Source organism: Camelus ferus, chromosome 22 (assembly GCF_009834535.1).
Source record: "Camelus ferus isolate YT-003-E chromosome 22, BCGSAC_Cfer_1.0, whole genome shotgun sequence".
Taxonomy (NCBI): Eukaryota; Metazoa; Chordata; class Mammalia; order Artiodactyla; family Camelidae; genus Camelus; species Camelus ferus.
The window spans coordinates 17,372,993-17,382,984 of record NC_045717.1 but is presented as its reverse complement, the minus strand read 5'-3'; the positions used below and the strand labels follow the sequence as shown (position 1 = coordinate 17,382,984).

Genomic DNA, 9,992 nt, shown 5'->3' with positions numbered 1-9,992 from the left:
AGGAGGTTGGTGGGGTTGGCTGGGCGGTGGCCGGGCCCCGAGCAGTTGCGGGGAAACGGGGCGCGCTCGGGAGCTGGGCCTTTTGGGCAGCGGGAGGGTGGCCCAGCGACTTTACGGCTCAGTTCCTCTGTTTGGGCCCTACTTGCTAGCATGGTCCGATGTGGGTCGCTCCGGGCCTGGGGGAGGACCCGGATAGTCTGAGAGCCGCCCGTGTTACTTATTTTTAATAACTTTATTGATGATTCATCTACATACCATACAGCTCACACCTTCTAAGAGTACAACTTTGTTATTTTTAGTGAATTTACCCAGTGGTGCAACCATCACCATCATCCAACTTTAGAAGTTTTCAGTCACCCCAAGTGTATCTCTCCTGCCCCTTTGCAGTCCGTCCCCGCTACCGCCCCCAGCCCCAGGCAACCACTAATGGGCTTTCTGAGTCTATAGATTTGCCTTTCCTGGACAGTCCTTATAATCATACGGTGTGTGTGTGTGTTTTGCATCATTTGGTACTTTCCCCTGGTATGGTGTGTTTGACATATATGCATGTTGTTGTGTGTATCACGATTTGTTCTTTTTTTTTTATTACTGAATAGTATCTGATTTATGGATGGAACTCAGTTCTCATCCATTCACTAGGTAATGGACATTTGGTGTTGCGGGGTCACTACTCAGTCCACATTTTCATTGCTGTTGCTGAGTTCCTCACTGAAGGGGCTGCAGCAAACACACATACACCCACACCGTATTCTTCCTTTTTTGTTTTTTTTTTTTTATTTTAATCATTAAAATACTTTGAAACCTTGGTAAATCTTGCGATGAGTCATTTACATTCTTTCAGGGGCATGTGGGAACTCCGAGAATATGATGAAAACTCCGGCCCTCCTCCCCAGAAAACCATCCACCAGCACACACACGCCGACATTTGGTGCGAGGTCCGTGTCTGTCCATAGCCCCCTCCGCGCCCCCAGAAAGTGGTGGGGAGCTTGTTAAATACACAGACTGTGTTTCAACAGCTCTTTGTGAGAGAGCTGAGGACACTCAGATACAGGAGGAGACCGGACTTGGGGTGCAGCTGGGAAGACGGACTCACTAGGAGTAGAGGTGGAGCCACTGGAAAGGTGGTGAGGCACTGTAGGGGTGAGTGGGGTCTTTGGAATCTGCCTGAGCCTTGAACTTGGCTCTGCTGCTCACTGGCCAGGTGACCTAGCCTATGGGAGCTCTCATTCCCTCCACCTCCTCCATGAAATGGGGATGGCGACGGCTGACCCCCCAGGGTCGTGTGAGGGGTCAGAGAGAGAATGTAGCTCTGAGCAGAGCTCAGGGCTGGAGCTGAGAAGCACCGGCTCTCGTCTTTCATAGGTAACATGTCTCACTTGAGACCTGGCAGGTGTCTTGTCATTTTCCTTGTCATCATCAGGCTGGAAGGTGCGGCTCCGGCCAGACTGCGAAGGGGGATTTGATCCCCCCTGGGTGGTGGGAGGCATCGGCAGATCCAAATGCACAATGTGAACATCAGGTGTTCTTCTTATAAGTTTTCCTTCTTTACTCCCTAGGATGGCTTCAATAAGAAAACCCAGCCGTCTCTCACACAGTATCTTTGGTGACTTCAGTGATATTTCCTTAGAAGATTCAAAGATGGAAGAAAACAGGAACTTGAGAATCAGTAGAAGTCTCACCAAAATGGCACCCGGTCAGAGCAGATTTCTAAAAAGAAACCAGACTATGGGCGGAGAACGCTTACTCCTGAAAGAGAACACTGTCCTGGGGAGTGGGCCCTGGCTCTCCTCGGGTAGACCCCCCACCACTGCCTCGAAGGCCAGGGCCAATGCCGCGCTTACGAAGCTGGCCCAGATCGAAACCAAGATCAGGAACCGAAAGGTGCGGATGGAGTTGTCTGACGTGGAATCTGACCTGCAGACCTCTGAGGGCAGTCTTCCAAGCAGAGCAGACGGGATTCCCCCCAGCAGGACGGTTGAACTTTCTCCACGGAACACAGACAAAGCCTCCCCAAAACAGGCTCGTGAAATTCCTGTCCCCGAGAGTGACGTGCCACGTAGGAAAGTCAGTAGGTTTCTAAAGAAGAGAGAGCCACCTGCTGAAAAGATCTCCCATGAAGCACATGTTGGGAAAGAGGGGGATTCTCAAACACCCAAAGAGGAAGAACCTATTAGAAACTTGGATTCTCCAGACAGTGATGAAGAGGAAATGAAAGAGTTGCTGGGCAGCTTGATGGAATCTCCTAGAGAAAAAGAGGACTCCACGAAGCAGGGTTTCACCAGCAACAAAGCCAGTGAGAAAGAACAAATAAAACTCTCCTCGGTAAGGTTGGCATGTATTTATTTATTTATTGGGGGGAAGGGTAATTACGTTTATTTACTTTTATCTTTTTAAATGGAGGTACTGGGGATTGAACCCACAACCTTGTGCATGCTAAGCATGTGCTCTACCACTGAGCCCTACCCTCCCCCTGGCATATATTTATTTTTAACAAACCCTTTACATTTATGTCATAGTACTAGAGACTTTCAATGGCGGCCAACACCCATAAGCTACTTGAGAAAGCATTTGATGGGGAAAGGTTGGATGAAGCCAGTCACAGGTACCTATTGGTGGTCTGCTCTGTAAGGGATAGAATTTGGGACACGTCAGGCAGTTTTGCAATATGTGGAACTCATAACTGTACACACCACAGGACAGCACTTGGTATGACTGATCCGACACCAGCCGTGATCGCAGCTATACCCTCCCTCCTAGTTCCAGAACATTTTCATCAGCCCAAAAGGAAACCCTTACCCAGTAATCACTCCCTGTCTCCCCCCTTCCCCAGACTCTGATGACCACTAATCTGCTTTCTGTCTCTATGGGTTTACCTGTTCTGGACATTTCATGTAATGGAATCATACAACATGTGGCCTTTTGTGTCTGGCTTCTTTCTCTCAACATAATGGTTTTGAGGTTCACTCCCATTGTAGCCTGTGTCAGGGCTTCATTCCTTTTTATGGCTGAGTGATGTGATACTCCGTTGTATGGATGGACCACATTTTGTTTCTCTCTTCATCTGTTGATGGACATTTGTGTTTCTACCTTTTGGCAACTGTGAATAGTGTATAAGTATCTGTTTGAGTTCCTGTTTTCAATTTTTTTGGGTCTGTACTTAGGAGTGGAATTGCTGGGCCCTATAGTAATTCTGTATGTAACTTACTGAGGAATAAACTGTTTCCCACAGCAGCTGCACCATTTTATGTTCCCGCCAGCAGTGTAAGAGGGCTCCAATTTCTCCACATCCTCGCCAACACTTGTTATTTTGTTTGTGTGTGTGTGTGTGTGACAGCCAGCCTAGTGGATGTGAAGAAACGGGAAGGTTGCATTGGAAGGGGGAAAAGTCTGCATATTGATTTAAACTCTATTGAACACCCAGGTTGTCACGGATCTTATACTCAGGGGCCTTAGTCTAGAAGATGTGTAATAATATATTTTTGGAAGCAGAGTGATATTTCTGATTATTTGTGGAGTGTTTCCAATCCTAGTATCATCTTATCTAAATGCTGTATCTTGACTTCCAGAAATGAGGGGAGAGGAGAGAAGGGGGCAGAGAGGAATTATTTGATGATCGAGGCCTTGGTCTCTTGCTCTCCACCAGCCACCAAGTCGAATGATAAGGACTTAACGTATTGTATGTTTGCTAATTTTACTTCTTTTATTTCCGTCAAAGTAGGATCAGATCCCAACTCAACCTAGAGTCCTTTCACTGCCCAGTAAGGAACTTTCCAGCCCCAAGCCATTTCGGACATCACGTCTGCCAGGCTCACAGTCAGCAGATGGCACCCTTCACAGTCTTGGCTCGAGAGCTCGTGCCCCACGGACTCACATTTCAGGTGACACAGCCTCCCGCTCAGCATCACTTTCCATCACTGGCTCCTTTCCGAAGTCAGTGTCCTCGACGACGGGGGACGCCAAGCTCTCATCCTCCCCCAGGAGTGAGGCTGGGCCTCGGGATGAGTGCCCCTCAGAAGCCGCCGATGACAGCCTGAATGGTAAGCCCCATCCCTGAGTCTTTTGTTGTAAATAAAATTTTATTGGGATATGGCCACACCCATTTGTTTACACATGGTCTGTGGCGGCTTTTGCATCATAGGGACAGAGCTGAAGAATGCTGACAGAGACTTGCCTGAAATGCTGAAAATATTTACTCCCCAGCCCTTGTAAAGAAAAAGCCTTGGGAACCCTGGGCCAGCTTTCTGAGGACAGAGACTGGCTACCCTCTGCTCTCCCTGCCCCTAGCAGTTAACCATGCCTACAACAGGCTGGTGGACACTTGTGGAGTAAATAAATGAATAAATATCATCATGTTACATTTTTCATTACAGATTTTAGGATAAATATTTTATCCCTTGATGATCTGGCTCCAGCTGTCAGTGAGAAATCAGACTTGGAACTGGAAGTAAGTACAACAAGCTAATTTTTCACTGTAGGTCTTTACATAGGACAGTGTGCAGCCATCATGCCTCATTTAGGTCAGTGCTTCTCACCTGGGGATGACTGCAGCCCCAGGGGACACTTGGTGATGTCTGGCGACCTGGTGGTCACCTTGGCTGGGGTGCAGGGTATGACTGGCATCACGTAGGTGGTAGCCAGGGACGCTGCTCAATGTCCCGCAATGCCCAGGATGGTCCCTGTTGCAAAGAATGTTCCGGTCTCAAATGTCAACGTGCCACAGGTGAGGGAGCCTGATTTAAGTGGTAACAGGGTGGAGCTACTTAACATAGCAGGTGATTAAAGCAGGTTCTGCTAAACCTCCCCATGGCAATACCTCCACTGACTTAGACTCGTCCCAGTGCCCTGGGGTGATTCGTAACCGCCCCGCCATCAAACGCACGTTCTAATAATACATAACGATGGCACTAACAGGTGCCACCCGTGGGCGCTCACACCGCCAGCGTGCGGCGCCGCAGCCTTGTGCTGCCGGGTTTAAGGGCTCTGCCCCCGGCACTCGGCCTGCCCACGTCAAGGCGGGCGGCGTGGGCCCTCACGTGCCGGGCCCCTGCAGTGCCCTGCACCTCAGTCCAGCGCAGGGGTGTTTGGAGAGTGTTGCTCATCTGAAAACACTTTTCAGTTATTTCTGCCATCCTTCGTTTTAGAAAGGAGGTCAAGGGGAAAAGGCCTCCAGCAAAAGTCCCTGGGCAGGGGACCCTGCCTCTGGAAGCGAGATCTCCGAGCGCCTGAGTGAACGGTCAGCCTCGGGCACTGAGGGCCTGGGGTCCGCGTGTCAGGAACCTGCGGTCAGCGCAGGGAAGCTCGGCTTATTCAGAAGACTTTGAAGAATCCCCCAGTCCGACAGCATCTGAGTCGCTGGCCCATTCCGAGGGGTCTCCCGACAGGACACTGGCCACTTTGTCTGAATTCTCAGCGAGCCTGAAGACGGACCTTCCTCCACCAACTCCCAAGTCTCAGAAGAAGCGGGCCAGGGCCGTGACGAGAGTCGTGGTGAGGGAGACAGCTGTGCAGACCCTCGGTCCCGCCTTCACCTACGAGTGGTCTGAGGGTGAGTGCGCTGGCCCGAGGGTCCGCGGAGGGAGCCCCGGAGCCGGGAGGTCCGGGCTGTCACCCTTGACCAGCTGTGGGGACCTCAGACAGTCAGTGTCCTCTTCCACGGACAAGGGGAGCTCCCTGGGTAGCCCCCTCTGTTTTCTGAGCAAAGGCTTCAGAACCAAAGACCAAGGCAGGGGTTCTCAGCTGGGGTGGTCCTGGCCCCGGGGGACGTGGGTAAGGCCTGGGCGACAGTCTCTGGGCGAAGGCCAGAGGCTCTGCTCGGCCTCCTGCAGTGGCCAGGACGGCCCCCCAGAGAGGGACCGGCCCCAGAGGGCAGCGGCGCCCAGGGTGAGCTGGGGACGGCGCTGAGACAGGAACCTCCTGCCCAGACAGCATGTCCCCAGGTGGCTTGTGGGGCTCCAGCGTCGGGGCCCTGAGCACTGCCGTGTGGCCTGTCTGGCTGGTTGTCGGCACTCGTTGGGTTTTGGTGGATTGATTCTCTTGTGGGTGCAGCGGCACTGCTCACCCTGCCTAGTGCAGCTTTCCAGACGTTCCTCTTGCCCCCAGCGTCAGTCTTGGCCCTTCTGGACGAGCAGTCCCTTTGTTTAGAGATTCTCCTGCTCCCTTTTCCTGTCTAGACAACACCCACCGTGTGCACAGAGCTTGTTCCTGAGCTGTGTGGGGGGGTGTGATTCTCCATCGATCTGTTCAGTGGGATTTGGGGGCTCAGCCATAATCAGCCTGGGTCCTCACACCTGGGCGGGGGGTGACTGTTCTGTTTCTCAGGTAGGAAGGCCAGTCAGACATGCCAACCTGCATCACTGGAAAGTGTTCAGGGGGATTTTAAACCTGAGTTCTGTGACTCAGAACCTCCCTCTCCATGTCCTCCTGCTGCCTTTCTGACAGCAAGGCCAGTGGCAGCAAATGGGCGCGTTTCTGTTCATGATTTTTGCAATTTAAAGGGATGCTTTCGTAAAACATTGGCAGTGCTGATTTCCCAGACTAGGCTGACATTGAAAGGAGGGAGGAAAAAGGCAGCCTAAATAAACCGGCTTGTTAGAGTCCAGGAAACATTCTGAAGCTCTCAGATGGCTGTAGAAGGGAGACAGAGCGAAGAGGAGGGCACGATGCCACAGCCATCAGCCACCATGAGCTGCAGTGACTGCTTCAGTAAGCTCACCTGACTTGTATATTTAACTGGGAGAACCTCCCAGAAAGATGGAGGAAGGTTTGGGGAAATTTTAAAAGGGGAGGAGGTTCAAAAAGCAAGGTGGGTGGTCATCATGTTCAGAAAGAGAAAAGGACAGAGTCACGTAGCTTATTTCCCTGTTGACAGGAAAGTCATTGCTCTAAATACTGCCCACTCACCCCTCCCCCTCTACTTGGGACAGCGGCCGGTGTGGCGGCCATCGGACCAGCCCTGGGAGGCACTTACGTGGACCCCACGCCCATCACCAGCCACGTTGTCAGTGCGGACACCATAGAAGGTAACAGCCCAATTCACCTTGTGGGTCCCTTTGGTGAAGCGGACACATTTTTACCTGTGGCTTCATGCCCACCCTTAGAGGTGTGGTGCCCTCCTTAGCACTGGGTTTGGGGAATCCATTGGTGGGGATTGTCACAGCCCCAGGCAACTGCCGCAATTCCTAGGATCCCAGATGACAAGAGTGTCTGAGAATCTTGTCTGTCTTGTAATAGGACACCAGTGTCAGACAAAACAGTGAGGTCCCGGTGACACCTGTGCACCTTCCACCCCAGCAAGACTCTTTTCATTTTGTACCTTCCCCCTGAGCCTGTCTGGTCCAGAACCCACAGCAGTTTTTCTCTGGAGGACACTCCGCCAGTACTGAGAGGCCCAGCCATGTGGACACAGCCCTTGCCGAGTCTTGGGGAGTTGAAGGGCCCTGGGGAAGCCCAGCCCAGCCTGGGGCGAGAGGAAGGCACTAACAGCCACCTTAAGAACCCCAGTCTGTGCCAGGTCCTCATGGGGGCGCCGCTGATGGCTCACTAAATACCAGCAAGGTCCTTCTAGAATCTGCTCTTTTTTTCCCATTTCAATTTTCTTAACATTTTGAGATGAAGATATTAAAATATATTGGTTGTAACAAATGAAATGTTTATATCCTTAAAAAAATCTCATACTTTTTTAAGCTTATTAACCTCCAAGACTTTTCCATGTTACTTTGTAGTCTTTTTTCATAAGTATGCTTTATTTTTCTTTATTTTTTAATGGCAGTACTGGGGATTGAACCCAGGACTCAAGCATGCTAAGCACGTCCTCTGCCACTGAGCTATTACCCACCCCTACTGTGTAGTCTTAGTAACAATTCTTTTTAACAATTGCACAGTTATCTTTAATTGTATTTTTATTTAGTTAAAAATTATATTTTAATGGCATTTTAAATTTTAAATGATTTTAATTACTAATTTTAAAACGCATAACGTGAAAGTGTACAGCTCAGGAGTGTTAGATCAGCCGGTGCAGGTGCGCGGCCTCCTTCCCTCGTGTCAGACACTGAGGTGGAGGATGCTCCGGCTAAGCCCAGAGCGGAGCGCTCTGCACAGGCAGCTCTTGAGATCCACACACGTCAGTAGAGAGCAGTACATTCGTGTACTACTGAGAACAGATGGGAGGCCTTCCGAAGGTGGCAGACTCGCAGAGGGCACCCCGACTCCGCCAGGGAGGGGCAGGCGCAGGGCCCTCGCGGGGCGCGGGGCTAACGTGGAGCCGGGGCAGCCCTGACAGCACAAAGCCCGGCCGCCTGCGCGCTCAACGACGTGCTGAAGCAGCAGCTGAGCCTGACGCAGCAGTTCATCGAGGCCAGCCGGCACCTGCACGCGTCCCTCCTGCGCTCCCTGGACCAGGACTCGTTCCACTACCACACCCTGGAGGAGACCAAAGAGGTGACTGTGTGCGGCCCTCCTTTCCCAGGGAGGGCGGGCGGGCAGGCGGCTTCCCGCGCTCAGCCTTGGGCAGCGGGGATGCTGGGGACCTAGCCCCCTTCACCTTCAGTCCCAGTAGAAGGGCCTCATTTTCTCCTTGTCCGTGCAGGGCTGGGCCTGGCTGGGCTGGGGGCTCCCAGAGCTGGCTGCCACCCAGGCTCTGTGTGGCCTCAGACCAAAGGTGGCCTTCTCCTCAGTGAGGGGCCCTGCCCCTCCACAGACCCTTCCTCTCGCCTCGGTCCCCAGAGCCAAAGCTCAAGGGATGTCACAATAACCTCTTCCCCTCCAAAAATTTATTTTTTGTCTGATTACAAGAAATGTTACTTTAAAAAAATATTGTTAAAGATATGTAACTTATATAGTCCTCCATAATTTCACAGAAACTATTACCTTTAGATTTTTTCTGTGTAAGTATAAACTGTCATGTATATATACAATATAAAATACACTGTATATAATGTATAAATTATATAATAGGTATAGTATATATAAAAACATATTTCCTTGGAGAAATGGTATATGAATTGTTCTGCATGGTGATTTTTACCATTCTATCTATAAATAATTCAGTATATAGTTCTTGAAAATAAGGACTTTAAAAAAAGTCACAATATTTATAACAAAACCAAATTAACTTTTAATATCATTAGACATCCAGTGTTCAGATTTCCACTCATAAAAAAAGTTGTACATTTTGTTCCTGTTTTTTCATCAGTATCCAAAGTTGTACGTTGAAGTTTTTCCATGTTTTTAGCCTCCTAACCTAGAGCAGTGGTTCTCAGCCCTGAGCAGCTTCAGACCCCCGAGGGCCTGCGACCACCCGGGTTGTATTGGCAGCAGAGCCGGCCTGGGAGTTTCTCATGGATCCACTGGGGACCCACTTTGAGAACCACTGCTCTACAGGTCTGCCTGCCTCCCCTATCTCTTTTATTTCCTTGTAGTTTATTGGTTGGAAGAAAATTGTTTGTCCAACGGTTTTCCACACTCTGGACTTGGCTGATTGCGCCCCTGTGGGGTCCTTAAGCTTTTTTCTGTTGGACGTACCATAGTTGATCGGATGCAGGGTGACGCGAATCTGACCAGTGTTGCCTGGCCATAGCTCATGTCCTGAGAGTGGCACCCAAGCCCTTTTCCCCAACCCGTGTTGCCCCAGCCCCCACCAAGATCCCTCTTCCCTTTCAGACTCAGGGCTCGTCCCTTGCAGGATACCTGCAGAGCCTGCCTGGGTTCACCTCTCCTCTTCTGTTTCCACAGCATTGTCACCTGGCCTTCCATCATTTTTTTGTTAGCCTGATTGGGAGCCCCTGGGGACAAGTGCCATCTCCAGTACCCAGAGCCGCCATGGACCTGAGGCAGCAGTGGTGATGGCTTCCCTGTGTATCCTCTACCCCACAGTACATCAGACAACACAGGCCCGCCCCACTGACCATGGAGGAGGCTCTGGAGGAGGCAAAGAAGGAGCTGTGAATGCCAGGTGAGATGACTTGTGGTCTGAGGAGCTGGCCCAGAACCCTGGC

General features: G+C 50.9%; 1 protein-coding gene across 1 annotated transcript in view; it reads left to right on the top strand.

Moving 5' to 3' along the window:
- Positions 1 to 87: 87 nt before the first annotated feature.
- C22H19orf44 (chromosome 22 C19orf44 homolog) overlaps positions 88 to 9,992 on the top strand; it is an 11,111-nt gene continuing 1,206 nt past the window's right edge. Inside the window, 10 exon segments of the mRNA XM_032465362.1 lie at positions 88 to 745; positions 842 to 935; positions 1,557 to 2,322; positions 3,719 to 4,037; positions 4,371 to 4,444; positions 5,142 to 5,300; positions 5,302 to 5,545; positions 6,924 to 7,019; positions 8,270 to 8,436; positions 9,871 to 9,949. Coding sequence (XP_032321253.1) covers positions 865 to 935; positions 1,557 to 2,322; positions 3,719 to 4,037; positions 4,371 to 4,444; positions 5,142 to 5,300; positions 5,302 to 5,545; positions 6,924 to 7,019; positions 8,270 to 8,436; positions 9,871 to 9,942 — 1,968 coding nt within the window. The 5' untranslated portion in view covers positions 88 to 745; positions 842 to 864 and the 3' untranslated portion in view covers positions 9,943 to 9,949.